Raw genomic sequence first — 23,091 nt, 5'->3', positions numbered from 1 at the left:
AGCTTACAATTGCAAATCATAAGACGATAAATTAGACGACACATAAAATTATACTAAAAGAAATATATTATTGTAGGATATGACCAATTGGCCTACATAATTAAAAACTAATAAAAAAACATAGAAACTGTAGAGAGAAAATCTCCCCATAAACAAAACTCTTAAAGAACTACATTGTGGATGCTATTGTTATGTGTTAGAAGAAAACAAACATATATTTACAGAGTCCTAAAATCTTTTCTTACTAGAAAAGGAGTCCTAAAGGAGAAAATAAACCAAATATAAAATAATATTATATTTTTCTTTCAAGAAAAGTAAAAATATTTATGGTAATGTTTTATTTTTTCTTTAAGGAAAAATAAATCTTAAATTATGGTAAGAAAATCAGGGCAAAACCCTAACACGAAAAGGGGTAGAAAATTATGTATAAAATAAGTTCGGGAGTAATAGAACCTTAGTATAGTATAAGTGTATCTCTGAGAGTTCGGGCGGCTGCTTATGCATTTTTCCATATTTATATAACAATAAAAATATATGTGAGTCACTTTTATAACGAGCGATACGTTGAGGGATATATGAAGCCTTTTTCCCTTTACATTTTTACATTGCTAGTTACTCCAATAGAATTGTTTGCCTCTTTCTTTTAGTTCTCTGAATACTGGCTTAAACAAACAGTTTGAGAGAGCATCATTACCTCAAGAATTGTTCGATGGAAATACTTCCTAATGTTGTTATTGAGGTGGGAAAGTTGGTATGTCAATGCATCTATCCTAAGATGGAAAATATTGTCTGCTTCTCATCAAAAATTGAAAATCTAAGTGAGGAAATGGAGAAGCTAAAAAAGTTGAGAGAGGATATCAAAGGAAAGGTGGAAATAGCTGAGGGAGAAGGCTATAAACCAAAACCAGATGTTGTCAAGTGGATCGAAGATGTTGAGAAGGTGGAGAATGATTGGGGAACTATGAAAGAAAGCATTGAAGCAGCTAAGATGCTTACATATAAGTGTTGTCCGAATTGCAGCCTCCGCTTGGAAGTCTGCACTCAAGTGCAGAAGATCCGAGACAAAGTTTGCAGGCTTACAAAGGCCGACGAAAGCTTTGGATCCAATTTGATGGTAGAAAATTACCGGATGGAAAAAGTTGAGTACTTAGAGGTACCACCAATAAAAGACCAGCCAACAGCAAGAAAGAATATCGACAGAATCCTCAAACACTTGGAAAATGACAAGGTATTACTAGAATTAAATCGAATTTGGTAGTTGCTAATTTTATTGATTCTTGTCTAATTTGATTTTTAGGGAAAAACCATATTAGAGCCTGTTATACATTGTTGTTGAGAAACCAAAAATAGTCCTTTTAAGAAAAAATATATTATTTTTTTGATAAAATAAGGTGTTTGTCAAATCAGTAAAATTGTTTTAAATGGAACCACAAACACTTTTTCTGATTGGAAAGAAGCTAAAAAAAATAAAATTGCTTCTTTAAAAAAGCAAAAACAAAAAATTATTTTTGTCAAGATCAAAATATCTCGTTCTTATATACATACTTATCAATAGGGTTGTTCATGGTTATGATTAAAAAATCAAATTGGATTTGGTTAGGTTTGGTTTTAGATTTTGAAAACCGATATTATTTGGTTTGGTTTTGATTTTACTAAAAAAAACCGCAAAAATAACCAAATCGAACCGATAAATTAGATATATAATTTTTATAATTATTTATATATTATTCATAAATACATATAAATATTTTGTTAAATTTTAATTAACTTAAGTCTTTAACTTTACAATTTTCTCAATCCCAAACACTTTAGCCAAACTATAACAATCCTAAGTCCAAGTCCATCAAAATTCATTTTAGTCTTTACCTACCCTACTTCACATAAAATAGTCACACTTTCTCTTAATTGAAACACTTTGTTCGTGTAATAATAACTCTAGTATTGCTTAATTGCTTTATTAAATCGACAATAGCTTTTCCGTGAATTGTTCATGTGCTAGGTGTTTGTGTCTATCGACGGAAGTCCTCAAAAAAATTACTATTATTTTCAAACCGAATAAACCAGAAAAACCGAACCAAACTGATAATAACCAAACCGACGGTTATTTTTTTTCATTTGGTTTGGTTTTAGAAATTTAAAAAACCGATTAGATTGGTTTGGTTTTGGTTTTAATCGATAACCGATCCAAACCTAACCACAAACACCCCTACCCCTACTTATCAATATATCCCTTATATCTATTTATTTATGTGGTCTTTTTCATATGTATTGATTTAATTTTTAGACTAATTTTTAAATTTATTTTGTTTGATATTTTTAATTATATATAAATCATCATATTAATATTATATCAATGTTAATTTATTTTTTTATTCATTTGTGAATACAATATAATATTGATTGAAAATTTGAATATGTACATTTTAATTTAATAAAATAAAAATTTAATTAAAAAATTATATAATAGATATTTAAAATATTTGTTCTCTATAAGATAATCTTAATATTAAAAGTGCAGTGATATTTATTCTTTTGACCCTCAAAAACACTTTTTAAAAAGATTAGCCAAACACAATCTCCTTATCAAAATCATTTTTCAAATGAATTAACCAAATACAAATTATTATTTTTTCAAAGCATTTTTTTGAAAAGTCATTTTAGAAAAAGTGCTTCTATAAATAAATTGTTTTTAGCAGCAATGTTAAACATGCTCTTAATCTTTCGTATATAAGCTAAATTTTATACACTAAATCATCTATTATATAAGTAAATAGAATCATAGATGAATATATGATCTCTTTAAGTTTTTATTAAAACTGAATACTATATCTAACCACATAGTTAATAGTATATATGCCAACAAAGATAGTGTGTCCCAGGAACTTCGGCTACAGTGCATGGGTACTTATGAATATTCTTTAGATTTTATAGTCAAGATGGTTTTTATAAATATAAGTGGAAATTAAGTTAACAAATTTGAGATGAAAACATAATTTGACCATTGTTGAAACAAAGCCTCGTACATCCTTCTTTCTCTAATTTCTTCTATATGACCACTGTTTCATCTTTGACTTGTGGGTTAATTATTTTTTTGTTTATGTGAATCCCTTCAGGTTTGCATCATTGGAGTGTGGGGTGCGGGAGGAATTGGGAAAACTACATTGATGAAGAATCTGAACAATGAGCTCCAACAGATTGACGTGTCAAGGCCTAAACTGTGTTTTGGGGTTGTGGTATGGATTACAATGCCCAAACCAGCGGAAATAAGCAAGGTTCAAGCATTAATTGCCAAAAGATTATGTCTAGAGGTAGATAACGAGGGAAGTAAAGAAAGCAGTGCCAACAAAATCTACCAAAGGTTCAAGAAAGAAAAGCGTTTCCTTCTCATACTGGATGATGTTTGGGAAGCTACAAATTTGGATCATGTCGGTGTGCCCCATTCCAAAAATCACGCAGGAAGCAACGTTATTATAGTTTCTCGTTTTCGGGGTGTTTGTAAGAAAATGAAAACACACACCGAAATCAATATTTCCATATTGGATGAAAATGAATCTTGGCATCTGTTTATCAAAAATGCGGGAGATGTTGCCAATCGGGTGGATATTCAGCCATCGGCAATGGATATTGCAAGAGAGTGTGGTGGTTTACCTTTAGCAATCACTGTTATCAGAACATCTATGAGAGGGAAGTCAAGGGTCGAGCTTTGGGAAGATGCTCTAGAATCACTTAGAATGTGTGAACCTTGTGACGAAGATGTAATACATGAGGTTTACAAGGTCATCAAGTTGAGTTTTGATTATTAATCTCGGGATACTGAATTATCCTTGGAGCAAAGAAGCAATATGAAGAAAAGGAGAGGTGACATTAAAAGTTGTTTCTTGTATTGCTCCTTATATCCGGTGGATATTCAAACAGATGATCTCATAAATTGCTGGTGGGCAGAGGGGTTCCTTGGTGAACATGACACATACGAAAATGCTTACAATAGAGGAACCACAATGATTGACAGACTAAAAGATGTCTGCTTGCTAGAAGAAGCCCTTTGGACGGATTGTGTGAAGATGCATGACTTGGTTCGTGATGTTGCTAAATGGATAGCTAACTCTTCTAATGATGAACACAATTCTGTTATTCAAGCTGGAATCGGATTGACTAAGATATCACATACTAAACTATCAGCTTCTGTCAAGAGAATATCTTTCATAAGCAACAAAATTGAACATCTACCTGATTGTGTCATGGTTTGCCCAAGGACAACATCTTTACTTTTGCAAGACAATGAACCCCTCGAGAAAATTCCCAATGATTTCTTTTTGTCATTTCCAGCTTTAAGAGTTGTGAATCTGAGTGAAACTGGTATTAGAGCACTGCCTTGTTCCATCAATAGTTTATCTCAACTACGTGCTCTAATACTACAAGACTGCTATGAGTTGAAAGAGTTACCAGATATTGGTAATCTTTCCAATTTGCAGTTGCTTGATTGTGATAATACAAGGTTACGTTGTCTGCCGATAGGAATGCACAAATTGACAAATCTGAGGTCATTAAATATGCCTACATCTGATTTGGAGAGTAGTATCGGCCAAGGATTTTTCCAGAAATTGTCTTGCCTTGAAATAATAAATATGATGGGTGGTTGTCTTGGATCAACTTCTTTTGATGAGATATCGTTTCTACACAATCTGACATCTCTTTTTATTAGATTGGATAGCTCATCAATTTTGAAAAGAGAACACAACTGGATGAAAAGATTGAAAAGTTTTCAAATTGGGGAAACTTCAGCGGAAGTACCATTCAACAAGTCAACAAAGAGGATAAGTGTCTCCCATTGTGAAACTTTCAGTAACGGAGAGCTCTCAGGCATGTTACAGTTCGCTTCATATTTGTACTTGGAAAAATGTGGGGATCTGAGGAAGTTGATTGAGAACAATAGTTTTGATGGATTAAAATCACTAAACATAGAGAGTTGTTCTTGTGATTTCACACCAGCAGAAGAAGAAGGAAGTGAACAGTTTGATGATCCTTTGCCAAATCTGGAACATCTCAGTCTTTCTTCTGTACATAATTTAAAGTGTCTCTCTGATTTTGGTCATTTTCTGGGTCCAAGATTTTCTGAATTACGCCAACTGGATATATCCAATTGTCGTAATTTAACATGTCTTTTTAATGTTGGTGTACCCAACCACTTGGAAGAAATTAATATTTTCAACTGTTCAGAGCTGGTAGAGTTGTTAGCGCAATGCGGATCTAGTCAGAGGACACTCGTCAACTCAGAAATTCTTAAGTTATCGTTGAAACAAGTACCAACATTAAGAACGTTTGGGGAGCCACAGAGTATGTGGAAACACATGAAGGAACTTGAGGTGATCGAATGCTTTGGAATAAGGAAGTTGCCTCTCTCTATTCAAACCTCCAAAAACATCAAACTAATAACAGGAGAATCACAATGGTGGAGCCAACTGGAGTGGGATGGCGACAACTACAAATCAAATTTAAAGCATTGTTTCACTGCATTTGATCAGGTGATGTGCCAATTAACTTTCACACTTCTCAATTATGAAGATGCATTTAGTACTATATACTTGATTATACAACTATTTTGCCTTAAGGTCATAGAGAAGAGAATACTTGATTACAATCATAAACTCACATCTCCATTTATACTATTCAAAATATCAAATCAAATCTCTCACACAAATAACTAGATACATGTATTACAAACTCCTAAAAAGACATATTGATAAACTAAGATACAATATTGAAAGACTAAAAATATCCTTTAATTCCAACAAAGTTGTTGATTGTAACAATCCTCCTAAACAGTTTGTGAATTTTACATGTTTTTTTCTATTTTTGCCCCTCACCTGTGTAATTTTTAAATGTGTTTATGATTTGCTAGGATAGATGATACAATTTTTTACATATGCGTAGGGAATATTTAAATTGTAATACTTTGACAAAGATTTTAAATACATTTGAATATGAAAATTATTTTTAGTGGATAAGAATATTATAACCCAAATTTAATTAGAAGTTATTTGATAATTGATCAAAAGTTTTTTTGTTTTTTTGAAAAAAAAAAAGAATGGACAAAGCCCAAACTAAAAGAGAACAGGAAAATAAAAGAGTGAAGTGTCAAATCTAAACTATCTGCTTTTTTTGAGTTTCATAACTAAATTATTAGAAGTGTGAATTTCATATCTAAACTATCACTTGAGAAACACACATTACTCTCTTTTATTACACTCTGTTGATGGTATGTGTACTATAATCTCTTTTATTTAAAAGAAAATGTCACAGCATACTCCATATGCATTTAGGAAAATACTTTCTACTTGACGCACAACTTTTTTAAAATAAATTTTTTTTATTTCTATTATAAAACTCAGTAAACATGTAAAAAAAAAGTAATTTCCTAAAAACATATGTACATATCTAGCACAAAACGAGAAAAATATAAAAAAATAAAAAAATAGGAGCGAAGGATATTAGATGGGGTGTGGTAGAATTTTTATTTTTTTTAAAAAAAATAAAAATAATATCTTAAATCTTTTTGAAAGGAGTGGGTGGTTTTTTTTGGGAGGTGGGAGTGGAGGGGATGAAGTATGGATTTTTAAAAATGATATGCATCATCATCTCCTATTCAGTTGATATTATATTGTGCACATGCATTAACATGAGATTGAATATGAGTAGGGTCGAGCACGTGGAGATCGTTCATGTTGCAATGGTTTTATGTTTATGAGTTGGACACATAAAGTCTTTTGTGTTGGGGATTGTTTGAATTTGAGATTCTGTGTTGAGATCATCCGCACAAGCACGCGGAGAACGTTTGTGCTGATAGATGGACCTTTACGAGTTAGCCATGAGTCTCGACTATTTGACCGAGGAAGTAGGTGTATACAATATTTTGGTCATTGCATCACACTTCATCTACATTGCATTTTGTATTGAGTTATTTAGATGATTGTGATACTGATTCGACTTGATACCTGTTGTGACCTTATCAGTAGTGTAACTAAAAGTTCTGGAAAAGTAGATATTTTAATTTCTATTCTGATACCAAACACAATAAGACCACTGCACAAGTGGTTTATCATTCAAATATTATCAAGTGTATTGAGCTTGACTCGTTGCTGCCTCATTCAGGTATATTGGAATGGATATCCTTATCCTCAAGATAATCCCAATGCTTGTCGGATATCTTAAGTATCTTCTGCCAAAGTTTGTACAATTCTTGCTCTATTTTGATTGCTTGATTGTACTATCTTGTTTCAGTTGTGTTGTATGATTATCTTGTTAATTTGTAATAAACTAGTATTGCTTCTGTGTTGAAACATTCTTAAATTATGTTGGGATATATACTATTAATCATATGTTTAAATATAATATTTATTATAGAATAATTATTTATTCAGTTTTTCATTAAAAAAAATTAATAGATCATATATTTGTTTATGGTGTCTATTTACTTATATAATAAATGATTTAGTGTGTAGAGTTTTAACTTAAATACAGAGAATTAAATCACCGGTTCTTATAAGTATAAAGTTTTTTTGTTCACAATCTAAGATGGAAAATGAACATGTCATTGGTACGATTGTATCACAAGATTCTATATAATTTATCTTGATTTTGGAAACGGTACAGTTCCAACTACATTATGTATGTATTGAACGAGCCTGAATAGAGATAGTTGTTTTGGACTGACTAACTAAATCATATTCTCTAAACTGTAAAATATACTTATATTTTTAATTCTGATATAACTATTATGAGTTGTATATATTAATTATCGTTTTAATTTATTAAAAGGTGAGATTCTGAGATGAGACAATATGCTTAGTAGATTGGATGATAATAATATATATTGATGAAATAATAAGTTAGTTGATGAAATTCATGTCTTGATATAGAGATTGATAATATGCCTTTTTTAGTAGCTCATAATAGATTTCTTAGTAATTAATTCTCTGATGGTTTTCTTGTTCTTGAAAGTAACGTGTGTTTCTTCTTCTCCTTTTTGGATTGGGGGGAAATTCTATAAGTAGGCTTCTAACCTAGAAAGAGAATAAGGTTTCTATACGATACTTTTCCATCCAAGTATTGAGAGAGTTCGGATATAAACTTGGAATCATTGTAGAAAATCGTAGAATTGTTTCTAACTCGTGGATTCGCTTGAAAGTCTGTCTAACATGTGAATTCGCTTGAAAGTATCCGTTCGCGATTTACGATATAATTCTTGAACTAAATTTCAGCAAGTATATGTGTTCTAGCATAAATCTATGGATTATTTATTATTCATGTAAGCAGTATGATTCTGATATGTTTCCGTTGTGCATATAATTATTGTACATTCAAATTTAGCTCATGATCTTCATTTTCCATGTTTTGTTCTCAAGACAAAAGAAGGAAAACCGAGAAAGAGCCTATCTCACATTTGTGACAGAGGTTTCTCATGTTGTAATATGGTCCATGGTAAACAACTGAAAACCTATCCAACAAGAAATTTCACTACCTTAGGAGTATTATAGTTTCATCGGCCTGCTGTCTAGTTGTAGTTGGATTGCAGGTGTATTATAGTTTCATCGGCCTGCTGTCTAGTTGTAGTTGGATTGCAGGTGTTCGGAATGCTCCAAATTTTGGTTTATTTGGTTTGACGGAAGTCATTTCCGATTTCAGTTCCAAAAGTATTTTTGAATGAAAGAACTTATCCACATCCAGTGTTTACACCAGACCAAAACATTTAACCTTATCAAATAAAAATTATACTGAAAAAATTAATAATAATGTGAATGAAAGTCACATGTTACCTCCCTATAACAAGTTCTTTTGAATAATTTATAAGTATATTTACAGAGTACATAACCTATAGATTACAAATATACACAAGTCAATACTGTTTGTGATGCTAACTGGCTTGACAGTTCAAATCTGGATCATCAACTGTGTTAAAGTACAATGTAGAAAGTTTGTCATCAAATTTGGAAACCAGTTGATGGACAGACAATCCGCAGTAGCGCTTCCCTAGTCTAGCGATGAAAATGTCAATTATTTTCTTGAACATGTCGTCTTCTTGGATTAGAGGCTGCTCCACAAACTCAATTAGAGGCATCCACTGCATTGAAAAAAGAAAAGACAGCTCAAGTAAATGCTAAGTCGCATAAAGCTGCAGACTTTAAGTTTTAACTCAACCTCAAATGCTAGCTCATCAGGTGAGTTTTACACAATACGATATGCTTACCTTAGCATCCTGAATTTCTAGATCATCAACCATGATCTGTTTTGACAGGGGTCTTAACAGGCAGACGAAGAACAAATCTGACTTTTGAAAGGCCACATCGTGAACATGCCTGAAGAAGGACATCAATAAATGTTAATTTAAACAATGGTCTCTTGTTTGTAAACTGTAAAATCAACAATTAGAGTCCAAAACTAATGAACGTAGCATGAGTGAGAGCAAGAAGCTGAAGAAAGCTTGAAATATCCTAAAGGGGACAGTCAAATCTAGCTAATAGCAACTCCACATTCTCTGTGCCTGAGCCAAGTTGCTCGGATACTTATGGTATCAGCATTTCGTGTTCTTATAAGATTTCTAATACATCTCTTCCTATCGATAAAAAGGTGTAATATATATGATAAACTCATAAGTTCTTTGAAGAGGAAGAATTGTGTTACCTGAAAGCCATAACCTCCACAAATTCAGTATCAATCTGGAAAAAGTAAAGAAAAGAAAAAAACATTGTTTAGATAACGATTGGTCGTTATGGGTTGCTAGTTTAGGAAGGAGATACATTAAGTGAAAATTGCTTACGCCAGTTTCCTCCTGCACTTCTCTCACAATTCCTGTAAAGATCTCCTCGGACTGAGTTTGACGCAAAAACTAAACCGAGTAAGTATACAGTTCCATGCTTCAATCTTTAACCAAGTCAAAAGAACCAAAATGGTAAGGTCAAATTGCAATAGAGGAACATACCTCATGAATAAAACCAGTTGGTATTTTCCATAGGCCTGAAAGAGCCGGCGTAAAATGTTTCTCTTGCACAACAAGCACCTAAAGCAAAAATTTATCAGCCTATTAAGAGACTACACAGAGAATTTAGAAGCTCATAAATATTACTACTAATTAGGAAGGCATTGCAAACAGAAAAACACACACCTCATTTTTATCGTTGATCACAAAACCCCCAACTCCAACTTGATGCGATGCATTCGAAGGAAGCATACAGGGTTCCTCCGGAATCCAATAAGTCATCATAACATATCCTCTTTCTGCATGATGGTATTGAAATCCTTCCTACAAAATTTAGAGTTCAATTGTTACAGAATCACTACAGTTGTATATTATTGTGTATAAGATAGTATAGTTAGCTTATTCTCTTCATGTATTTATATCAACGTATTCTTTGAGTAATGAAACAATCACTACTAGCCAGAGATAACAACGAAAAGCTAAACGATTGTAAAAACAACAGTAAGTACGGGAGAGTAATTTCCTGTATCGATTTGGGTAAAGTGATAGTACGAAATACCTTTACTACAATTCATCAACAAAAAGGAAATACCTTAACTGCAACAGGAACTAGATCACATTTTTCCAATGGTAGCTTAAGCCAAACTCCCTTCTTCTCCTGCATCATCGGGAGCCATCAATGAGCAAAAGGTGTTATATAAGTTTACTTTCAATACACCAAAAATTACTACGCCTCATTCCTAAACAAATTGAGGTTCCATCTATATGAATTCACCAGGCTATGAAAAGTACAAGTCCTCTGAATTTCCTACTGGCATAAGAGTTGTCTATAAAATAATAAGAAAAAATATGAAACGCGGTGGCTTTCACTCATGTATTAATCAACACCAGACAAGAAATCGAGTCTTGAAATTTGAGACTAGTATAGTATAGTAGTTTCTGGAAATGAAGTACCTTCACTTTCCAATGAGAGAGAGATGCGCGAAGCACAAAGGTAAATTTGTCGGGATCAGATGGTAGTCTTTCTGCGTTAACGAGTACTCCTCCATATTCATCGTCAGAGGCATCAAGTACCCATTTATCTCTAAAATACAAACTTGTATGGTTTGTACCGTTTATCTTATAAGAGTAAGTGTCCTCTAAGAAATTCTTCTTGCTAACTGATCTTGTAGCATCATAAGAAGTGCTAGAATAAGAAGCCTTTGTTAACAGCCCTGAAGTTAAAACACAAAATTTACAAACATTCAAACTTCATTTTGAGATACAAACAGCAACATTTCTCATTTAGTAGCATTAGTGGCGTTATCTAATAACGCATAGATTGATAGATAGTATTCTTCTTAATGACTGCATTAGAAACAGGACATCATTCTTTATAAGCTAATGATGCATTTTGTATTGCCTTATTATCGATTGTTCTACTCGAGTTCATGCTTCCTTGCTCAGAGATCATAAGATACTACTCTCTCCGTTCCATTTTATGATCATCTGAGTATGCACTTTCCTTTTTAATTTATTTCGAGAAGAAGCATAACCAATTTAGCTTTAAATTTCTATTTTACTCTTAATGACCTGATTTTATAGCCACAGAAACGGCATGACATGTTTAAGACCGTTTCCAAAAGTCAGTCTTTTCTTTTTTAGACTTAGTATCCCGTCAAATAGCTTCACATAAAATGAAACAGAGTAATATCTTCTTATTCCCTTACAAAATCAATGGACAGGCAAAATAACCTTCTGATTGAATCCAAAAAAAAATGGTCCACACCACTAAGTAAATACTCCGTCTGTTTCAATTTGTTTGTTTTAGTTTTCTTTTCAGTCCGTTCAAAAAAGGTATCTTTTACTTTTTTGGCAAACACGATTAAAAAGTCTTACATATTTACTTTCTTAAATTATGTGTCAAGTCAAAACAACACAAACAAATTAAAACGAAGGAGTATTAGAAAAATACCTCTGCAAGAACAAAAATACATTCTACATATTTCTAGTCTACGACCAAAAAATTCAATTACATATATTTACTTTCTAAAACTCTATGTCAAGTTAAAATCAAACAAACAAATTAAAATAGAAAGAGTATAAAAAAATTACCTCGGCAAAAACAAGAATACATTCTATATATCTTAATTAGTTTAGGACCACAATAATTAAGTTTTATTTACTTTTTCAAATTTTGTGGTAAGTCAAAACCAGAAAAACAAATTAAAACGGAAGGAGTATTAGAAAAATACCTCCACAAGAATAGAAATACATTCTACATATCTTTAGACTAAGACCACAAAACTCAAAAATATTACCTATTTACTTTCTTAAACTCCATATCAAGTTAAAAACATACAAACAAATTAAAACGAAGGAGTGTCAAAAAAATACCTCCACAAGAACAGAAATACATTCTAGATATCTTTAGTTTAAGACCACACGATTCAAAAATCTTACGTATTTACTTTCTTAAACTTTGTATCAAGTCAAAACGAGACAAACAAATTAAAACGAATGCAGTATAAGAAAATTACCTCTGTGAGAACAGAAACTTGGAGCCACATTAACACCAAACATGAGCTTTGAATCAAGAAATGAGCTAGAAAACTTCATCAACCCCTCCATACCAACTGATTTACACATGGACATTGACTTAAAATCAATAAATTTCAGCTCCATCACAGTCCAATGAAAAATCAAATTCTTGACTTCTCTATAAATAAACCAAGATAAGAAAAAAAAAACAATTTTTTTCCAAGAAAAATAATATAAGATTCCTTCACAATGCTAAAAACAAGAAAATTTCTTTGGTATTTTCACCCTTTCTGAGTAAACTAAAAAAAATAGAACAAATCCATTGAAGATATTAAATAGTACTATAGTTTTTGGCATTCAGAAAAAAAAATACAAAATATCTTTGATTAACAAGGAGATAATTTTTCCATGGAAAATATTAGCAAAGTTTCTAGCTTGATGGCATGTGGTTGAAAATGAAATTTGTATGAAATATTGAAAATGACAAAATAAAGAAAAAGAAAGGTGTGTGTTTGTGAAAATTAGCTAAAACGAAGATATTTTATAACGACAATAACAATATACTCAATGCAATCTCACAAAGTGAAATATGAAAAAAGATAAAATGTACGCAGGAGTTACTCATACTTTTACAATCTAGAAAAACGTTTTTCGACGGACTTTCGACTCAAAAAAAAAATTGAAATACGAAGATGTATAATGAGTGTGGAAATGGGAAAACAAATGAGTGTGAAGAGAGACGGGGGAGGGAAAGTATACAATACATATTTTAAATGTGGAAAATTGTACGTCCTGCTTGTTTAATTTTTAAATTTTTTATTTTTTTAATTTGTCTGGTTTTTCATTAAAAGGAATAAAATAGCTTATCTCACTTTATTAATCTAGAGTATTTTATAAATTTATTAATCTATAAAATAGTTTTTTCATACAGTAGAAGTTGTATATATACTTTTTAATTTCTTCATGTGTTTATTTTTTTATATTTTAAATTGTCACTTATAAAACTTGCGTTTTTTGTTTTTTTTTACTTGAAAAATTTACCCTAAAATGATTTATGGCATACCAAATAATTATATTAAGGCATCATTCAACATAATGTGATGGTACAGGGGATGGGAGTGAGGGAAAACAATTATCATCATAGACTACGTCACTTATAGAACTTACTTTTACTATTTTTATTATAAAAAAAAAACTTATTTTTTCCAATAAAGAAGAAGGTATTTTTCAAAATATGTTAACTAAATAAACTTAAAAAAAATTGTCCTAAATATAAAATAAATCCAAATTGTCTGTCTGGCGGGAGGCCCTATGAGTCTGGAAACAAAATTTTGAAAAAATAGGTACAATGAGCAATGTCATCATTCATTATTATTTCAATAAAATAAAATAAACAGATAGGTCATGCTTCCTGATTTTTTGGTTATCTTAATCATGAATTATTTAGTTGTTAGAACACTACTATCTTATCCATTTAACAAAATGGAATATACAATCAATTTTAGGTGGAACTTCACTCAACAAGAATAATATGATTTAATATACTCAACATTCTCTTACTCGATATATGATACTTGATATCCGTTTTAGGATTGAATCAATTCAGATTATGTGTATGAAAACTTTACTTTAGAGGTAAAACGCTTTCTTATTAAAGATGAATCTATTATCACATGCTCGGACATAAGATTTCTAGTTAAGAACAGGGTATTTATCTTTTCATCCCCTCATCGTAAGAGGCGAATTCAAAATTTGAAGTTTATGAATTTCTAAAGTGATGTTAGTCGTTAGATTTACGTTATATAACAATACAATTTTCTCTTACGAGTTTCTCAATCGTTGTTTCGTATTAGTTTTGTGGCCAATCAATTCGCATTCTACGTAAAATGTTGTCTACCAAAAGTAATTATGCTCTTTCAGGATTTAATAATATGAGACTTTTGATTATGAATCAAGAATGGATGAATATTTAACGCTTTATCAAAACTTTTGTGGTGAAATGTGAGCACCAACACGTAATGTATGTAATTGTTAATGTGAATTCAGATATGAATTCTTCTTTTTTATATATATAAAGAAGAACAATATTCCAAAGAACATTCAATTCAGATTACTCAATTAATATTAGATTAGTAATTAAAAAAATTACAATTTTTGTAAAAGAAAAATAAGGAAGAGTCAATAAGTGTAAAAAAATAATGAAAAGAAGAAAATATCAATTGGCTAAGAGGGATAAAGCTGTCTTATTAGTCTCTCTTCAATTATTCAAAAGATCTTTTTGAGATATTTTTTGATTTTGTGTTTTTTTTTTTTGCTTTTATGATGGAACTTGAGTACTATAAATTAGATGCATAGAAAAATACAATCAACATTATTAAGGTTATAGTGAAGTCCACGTGGGAACATGTCATATATATGCACAGTCAAATATCTTCTCCATTTTTGCGTAATTCATTTCGAACGGTCGACGCGTATCGATCGATTCGATTCGATTTGATTTTAAAATTTATCGGTTTAATTTATTGGTTATCGATTTGTAGATATGCTAGCTAAACTGTTATAGAACCATTAAGATATTGGCTTATCGGTTATTAATTTATCAGTTTTGATCGTTATTCGGTTATCGATTTAACCGTTAAGATTTGACAAAAAAACATTAAAAAACACTTAAAAACAAGGTGACAAACCAAATGAACCATGCACATGAGTTCACAAGTTACATCTTTCTGAAAGGCAAACACTTTTATGTTATAGAATAACCAAGAGTTTGGACAACCAGAAATGAAAGTAGGAAATCAGTCTCTAAGTCAAGGACTTTGTATATAAAATGATATAAATATAATTGTTTAATTTATTATGGGTATCGGTTAACCCGTTAAGAAAAAACTTAAAACCGTTAAGAACCGATAACCCAATAACAAAAAAAATCAAAATCGCTAAACCAATAACCCATTACGGGTAAACCAATAACTTTTTTTCGATTTGAGATTCAGTTTCAGTTCAATTTTGAACAGTCCTAATCCTCATATTCGACTCGTATAATCAAATATTTTATCTATTTTTTCTTAATCCATTTCCACTCACTCATATTCCACGCTCGATCCGTCAATTTGCTACTCCTAAAAATAACTGTTTGGAATTATTATTATTATTAGATGAAAAAAAAAATTGACATTATTTAGGTCATAGTGAAGTCCACGTGGGAACACGTCAAGTTGTATAGTTAATTAGGACAATTTATTTATTTATTGTGTAGTGCACGTGTGATTATATTCCCACTATAGTGGGAAAATTGTCCAGCCCTTCTTTGAGTACTATTTAAATTTTAACCAATATTCAAAAATAATTTAAAGCTTAATTTGATGAAAAAACATTTAAAACTTAATTTGATTATGCAAATTTCAGTGTGTTCATCTTACTCATTATTTTCAAACTTGCGATTTAACATTTTTGAACTGCTAGGTCCTAATTCCACATTTGAATTGTCAAAACTGAAACTTCTGAGGTCAGGCTCTGTTGTTCATATGGATGTCCTAGTGTGAAGGTGAGAGATTAGCTATGTATGATTTCAGGAAAGGTAGAGATAGATCAAAAAGATATTGGGGGAATAGATAATTAGATAGAACATGTCACAGTTTTCAATTTACTTAAGACATGACCTTAAATAAGAGGTTGTGGGAGGTACAAATATAGAGTAGAAGGTTAGTAGGTCGTAGCAATGTGTTTTCTTATTAGAGTGGGTAAAAGTCTCACATTGGCTGGAGAATGGACTGGTGGTCTCCTTATATGGACTTGGGCAATCCTTCCCTCATTAGCTAACACTTTTAGGGTTGAGTTAGACCGAGTGTCATATCTTTACACGTCTACCTGATATTTTGTCAAGGCATAGTTCCGATGAGATTTACCTCGGACAAAGGGACTCCCTTGAATGGGCAAAGGACCAAGAACCCCTTGCTGCATTTCATAGGTTTGGAAAGAAGTTGATTGACATTGAAAATTACCATGTGTTTGGCCTCAATTTTTTTTAAAAATATTTGACTATTTCAAAAAATATGATTTATATCCATATGTTCTAAAAATTATTTAAAATAGCCATAAATTTATATTATCATTTTATAATGAATATGTTCCGTTAAAAAATAACTTTATAATATAATTGATAACAATAACAAAATAACAGTATAGGTAATACAATACATTGATCGCATACTCAAATTTGTCACTGATTCAGTTATAATTATAACTCATTAAACATAAGTTGTTCTTTTTTCTTAAATTAGAAACTCAAAACTTTTTCGGATGCGATAGTAACAAATATTAGTTGAAATTAATAAATAATGGGTATTTTTTTATAAAATATGAAAGTTTGGGGTAATTTTTGAATTTTTTAAAATTCCGAAATATCAAAACAAATACTAATTTTTTTTAGTATTTGGGAACTTGGCATACTTGACAAATATATTTGCCAACTTATATAACCAAACACCACTTCCCAATTTTTTCTCAAGTATTCTTGAAATTAAATGGGTCTGTAACAAATGTTGGGCAACAACGTTGAGAAAGACAATATTTGTGCATATCCAAGCATTTCTGAGATTTTGAGATGATTACTACTACTTTGAGGAAGACAATATTTGATGTCTTGATCTCTTTGTAAATATTGAAGAATTGAGACATTCAAGATTAAAAAGCTTGTTCAAAGCAACGTTTTGAATTTGAAAATATGTCACTCTTTTGAAACGAATTATATATATAAAAAAAATATGTAAAAAAAAATTATTTTATATTAAAATATACACGTTAAAAGACTAACGAAAAACGTTTGAAATATTGGATAAAATAGAAATTTTTCTTACACTAAGTCTATTTTAGTTACTTATTAGAATAGTGACTTATTTTGATCACTTTTATCTTTTTATGGCTTATTTAGGTTCCGGACTTTGTGGAAGATTGCTTACAACTTGAGTGATGTCTTATACTACAACCTAGAAACTAAAGTGCAAATAAAAATTATTTGGCTAGTCCTTGCAATATTTACACTTTGATTCCATTCTAGAATTGTCTAGATATTATAGGGAATTCTAAAGTCTTCTTCAAAATATCTTAGGTGTTCTAGAGTTCTCCGTAGATTGTTCTCCCCTATTCCGGTGCCGAATCTGAACAGTGACAACTGGCTCTCCTCTTCCAACAAAACTACAGATTCAGCACTTTGAAATGGACGGTTGTGATTCAAGCCTGGAGAAATTGCTTGCTGATTCTAAGCTCGAATCAGATGAAATAGGTCCAAATTGAAGCAAATTCAACAAATCAGAAGGAAAATAGTTAGTTACAATAAGGAGAAGCTGAGCAAATTGATTCTGATTGAGTAATGGAAGCCTCCGTCAGGTAGCTGCTACTGCAACAATTAGTCGTCAGCTCAGCGCCAAAATTCATTGAGAAATCATCGAGGAGATGGTTTCGAATATTCTCCATTGAAACTGAGCCAAAATTTTGTGATTTTTTGAATGAAGAGTTAAAGGTGAGTAGAGTGTGGACTGCTAAGTGGAAAACAATATATATAGATGGAATTATGGAAAATCAATGGTCAGGATTTCTTGATAATGAAAAAAAGTCCAAAAAAATTAATTAATATGAAATAGAGGGAGTATTTATCAATTCGATATATATATTTAATGGTATGGATAAGTTACTAATCTTTATGTCTTACTCCCTCTATTTAACAATAGTTGTCAAATACTACTTATTCAGTTTAAAAAATCAAGAGATAATTTACCTTTTGTGTCTATTTATCCTTACTATTAAATATTATTTATCATCTTACACATTTTTCAAAGCATTAAATTTAATAAAGTCAAAGGATAATATAGTAATATTACCCTTATTGTTTATTGTTTGTTAAAGGGTATGTCAAATCAATAGTGGACAACTATTGTTGGACAAAGAGAGTAATTGATTGAATACGAAATTTAAGAAAAAAGAAATAAACGTAATTGATTGTTGGAGAACATTTTATTAGTTTTGATAACGTGCTTTTCCTTTTTCTTAAATTTCACTTATAAAATTATACTGAATATATTATTATGTTTTTAATCGGATTCACGGTCAACATATCCTTTACGCCAAATTACTTGAAAATCAAAAGTCTAAAACTGATCCTTATGTTAAACTTACCTTATAGGAGTATTGAGGTTTGTTTCTAGAAGAACTCTAATATTGAAGAGATAATAAATAAAAATAGTAGTCCATTAATGCAAGAATTGATAAAGGAATAATAATTGCATTGATGGGTCTACCCACCATTCTTGAATAGATTCTAGTTTTTTCTAGAAATAATTGTAGGTTATAATTTAAAAATCAAGAAAAAAAAAAGAATCCAATTTGATGGGGAGAACCTAGACAGTCTAACAAAACACTTGACTGACAATATTAATTTAAAAAACCTTCAACAAAAAGAAAACCAATTTCATTAAATACACTAAACTAAAAGGTTCTTCGAATTAAGGCAGTTTAAAATCGAATCAAAATTAATAATTTGAATTAAAAAAATCTATTAATATAATTTATTAGTAATATGCTATTAATTTAACGATTTGGTAATGATTTAGACTTTTGTTACGGGTTATCAATATTGTAACGATTAGTTTTTCTTAACAAATTAACAAATAATCTAGTAATAATTATTAAATTGCAATATTTTACATAATTGACCATAACAGGCATTTGTGTTCTGCTTAAGGTGTGTTTCTGAAATTCTAGACTTAATTTACATATTTTGCTTTGTTATATCAATTATTTGAATAACTTGGATGTTGGTAATATATTTAGGTTTTTCATAATTTTTCCTTGAGGACTTAAATTATCAGGTTATTCAAATAATATCTATAAATAATTTTTCATGAAAAATGGAATTTATACTTTTATCCACAACGTGGAGTAAAATTAGCTAATATATAATGTATAACTTTTTTATACAACGAATTTCATAGTATCTTGAAATTTAATCTAAAAATAAGTATTATTTTAATTCAGAGGTTTCTAAAGTTTATTTAAAATTAATGTACTAGGATTAGCATAATTCTTGAAATAATCAAATAACATGCTGCCGCATTATTTTATTTATCCAACTTGACCACTTGTATTATATTAATTTTTTGCTATTAAGGGTAAGATTCTACAATTAATAAATATATTATCCACTTGGAAATTCAATTCAACGACATTTTTTCTATATAATATCAAATCTCTCTAATACAAAACAAAAATAAGAAGTTTAGCTGCAGCTTCGTATTCGATTATGTAAAAAAAAATTATTTCTAAATGTTGTTCTTATATATTTTCTAATTTAATTTTAAATTTTCTAAACTTAACTCGGGAGTTTCTTTATAGGATAATTGGTCAAAATGTGACATGTTAGCCAATAAGTAAATATTGTGATGAAGCGGTTATTGCTCACCCGACATGATCGTACGAGGTCACAATTCACCAACACGATCATTCAAAGCAAACAATAATTAGAAATCAAATGTGGGTGAGATCTCCACCAATGACTGAGATGTTCAACTCTCTCTCCCTTTGTGGGGTCCATTGCAGTAACAATAAGTTATATAGTAAAAGTATCAACGAAGTAGTGTCATGTGATATCACTTGCGGTAAAATGCACCCACAACTGAATGTAATTTAAGTATTTACATGAACTTGATAGCTTTTCATTAATAGATATATAAAAATTCGTTAAATATTTATAAATTTTGATTGCACATTCAATTACTATTTGATTAAACGGTTGTCTATGGTATATTAAATTATGAAGTTGAGATCATTGTATCAATAAACAAAGTTTAAATTTTGAATTTGACTCTCCTCTTCAAAAATTTCCAAAATTTACTTCTTAATTTGAAAATTTTAATCGAATTTTTAATAAAATAAAAATGCACGTATAACCTTTTTTTTTTGGGCATGTAGTGACTGCTATTCATATTTTTATTTTACTAGTTATATTACTAGATAAAATCCACATTTCAAGAGTCAAAGTCAAAATGCACAACATGTACCAAATTTGAATTGCCAAATATATTCGTTGATCATGAAAAGATTTCATAAAAAAGTATTTAAAAAATAAAAGAAGAAGAATAATAATTAAATTAACCAATGAACAATATCTAAAAGAAATCACATAGTTTTATATTTAGACATAATACATAAATATATCCTTTAATTTGGGCTTCAATTGACATCTATGTTTTCCATAGAATGTGTATAAAAAGACACTAAAACTTGTATTGAATTGAACAAGTAAACACACATCCTACGTAACATATTACACGCAAAATGTTTTAATATATATGTAGCTTACAAAATGATGATATTTTGGGGGGATTTTGACCTAGGACACCCTAATTTTATCTAACTTAGTACTTATTCACTATTCTTTAAATACTTTGTTGAACTACTTCTAATATATAATATTCGAGTAAATTGATGTTTTAAAATTTTATGTACAATTAAACAACATTTCATGTGGAATTTAGGTAGTGTATATATCGATCTTGTATCAACCTTATAAATTAATATTAATTAGACATTGCTATTGTAGGTTGGATATTGACTTGGTATCTATATGAATTATTTTATGAAGTTAATCAAGAAAAACAAAGGCCTAATCACTAACACAATTGTATAGATTCAATGAATATGATTGAATATGACCCTTTCAATTACTAATGACTTATTATGAACATCATAATTATGTATTCAATGAAGCAAGAGATTCTTCTCTCTTTATATGCGCTTTTTTTTTTTTTTTTGGTTTTTCACCCGATGTTCGATATCCATATTAAAGCTTTGATTAAATTTGAATCGAGCACTATCAAACCTATCCTGGGGTGGCGCTTCCAATAGGATTTTCTTCATACCCAAAATTTGAAATCAAAACTTCTAATTAAGGATGAAACAGACTTATTCTTGTAATTATGCTTTCTTTGATTTCATTAGTCATGGATTTATTGCATCGAGAAATAAAATGATAATTGAAATTTATGTGCTCAACAACTAAAATAATAAGTAGTAATAATTTGGTATGATACATAGAGTTCAATGCTTATACCAACAAATAATTTAAGTCGACATGACTTGAGCGTAGCATAACACGACGCTAATCACTCGAATACAAAAATTATGGTTTCTCCGTCGTAATCTAAGTGTTTCGGTTTGACTATGCATAAAATTTTTAAAATAAAGAGATTTTTGAATCTGGTATGGTGTTAAACTAAGAATGTATATTGTTTTTAAAAAAATTTGGTCTAAATCTTTTCGGTTTTGGAACTGAAAAACTTACTAAATATAGAAAGAGACACTCTTTTTGAGACGTACGTACAAAAAAGAACCATATGACACTTAAGAGTATGGCGTATACATGTCAAATATTATCGTTGGGATTTTTCCATAATTCCACTTTAGCTAGAATTTTGAGTTCGAGCTCCCAAAAATAAATAAAAAAAGAAATTAAAAAATGGCCCTTTGTGATACATGAATCTAGATTTAATTGAACTTTATTGCAGATACAAAATATTTTATGAAAAATAACAAGATAATAATAACAACGGAGAAGGGCCTAAAATGTCCCTCGACTATTTGAATTGGTACAAAATTACCCTCCCCAACTAAAATGTCCCTCGACAATAATACATGTAATATAATTTTACAAATAAGAGCTAGACAAGTTACTCCGTCTATTTCATATTAACTTATTTTTGGGGTATTTTCATTGTTCAAAGTTCAACATGAATGTCCTTCGAGACGACTCAGTTGGTTTGGAGGATGGTCATCCACGCGGATGACCTGTGATCGATCCCCCCTCAATGTCTTCTCAGTTGAGCATGTCGCATAGGATTACATCTCATGTGTAGTCACATGAATGTTTGAAATCTTTTCCTATAATGAAGTTTGATATTTTCTAGAAGATAAATTGAACTACTTGTAAAATTTCACAAAGGACAATAGTGAAAAGTATGATTTAACTTATATAAATATTTTTTTAATAAGTGTAAATTTCCTTACAAATTCAATTAATTTAAAATTAAAAAAAATAAAATATAAGCAAATCTTACTCTATCTTTATGAGATAGAAAAATTGTTTCTGATAGATCCTCCAAATAAAAATTTTTTTTTACGGAAAAGGGTCAAAATTGCCCCCGAACTATATGAAATAGACCAGTTATACCCTTCGTTACATTTTGGGATCAAAAATGCCCCTGTTGTTATCCTAAGAGACCACAAATCCCTCAAGAGTTAACACCCCAAATTTTTGTTGACGTGGCAAGCCACGCGGGACTAATCCTTCCACCTAAGCTTTGTCAACTAGGATTCACTACAAAAGAACTAGGCCTTTAGCGGCAACAACAGTCGCCACAAAAGCCCAGAAAATCGTCACTAAAAGTTTTTAACATTAAATTCTAATTTTGTGTTTTTTTCTTCATTGTTTTTAGAAAACCAAATATGATATCGATTAAGTAGAAGTTTGAAGACGCTATATGTTTTATTTTTATGTCATATGTAAATGTATAAAATGTACAATGATGCATTAAATATATATAGTAGGA

General features: G+C 30.3%; 1 protein-coding gene and 1 pseudogene across 1 annotated transcript in view; one reads left to right on the top strand and one right to left on the bottom strand.

Moving 5' to 3' along the window:
* Positions 1-709: 709 nt before the first annotated feature.
* LOC125834687 (disease resistance protein At4g27190-like) lies at positions 710-7,209 on the top strand (annotated as a pseudogene).
* Positions 7,210-8,817: 1,608 nt separating this feature from the next.
* Positions 8,818-23,091, bottom strand: part of LOC125834644 (nudix hydrolase 8-like) — a 117,596-nt gene continuing 103,322 nt past the window's right edge. The window contains exons 2-10 of the mRNA XM_049513776.1: positions 12,493-12,653; positions 10,928-11,187; positions 10,566-10,631; positions 10,160-10,297; positions 9,977-10,054; positions 9,815-9,865; positions 9,679-9,713; positions 9,245-9,353; positions 8,818-9,118 (exon numbers count right to left, since the gene is read on the bottom strand). Of these exons, the coding sequence (XP_049369733.1) occupies positions 8,912-9,118; positions 9,245-9,353; positions 9,679-9,713; positions 9,815-9,865; positions 9,977-10,054; positions 10,160-10,297; positions 10,566-10,631; positions 10,928-11,187; positions 12,493-12,637 (1,089 nt within the window). The 5' untranslated portion in view covers positions 12,638-12,653 and the 3' untranslated portion in view covers positions 8,818-8,911. The remainder of the gene's footprint in view (positions 9,119-9,244; positions 9,354-9,678; positions 9,714-9,814; positions 9,866-9,976; positions 10,055-10,159; positions 10,298-10,565; positions 10,632-10,927; positions 11,188-12,492; positions 12,654-23,091) is intronic.

This window comes from Solanum verrucosum, unplaced genomic scaffold (assembly GCF_900185275.1).
Source record: "Solanum verrucosum unplaced genomic scaffold, falcon-dt-bn FXZP01000149.1, whole genome shotgun sequence".
Lineage (NCBI taxonomy): Eukaryota > Viridiplantae > Streptophyta > Magnoliopsida > Solanales > Solanaceae > Solanum > Solanum verrucosum.
This window is presented reverse-complemented; position numbering and strand designations above follow the sequence as displayed.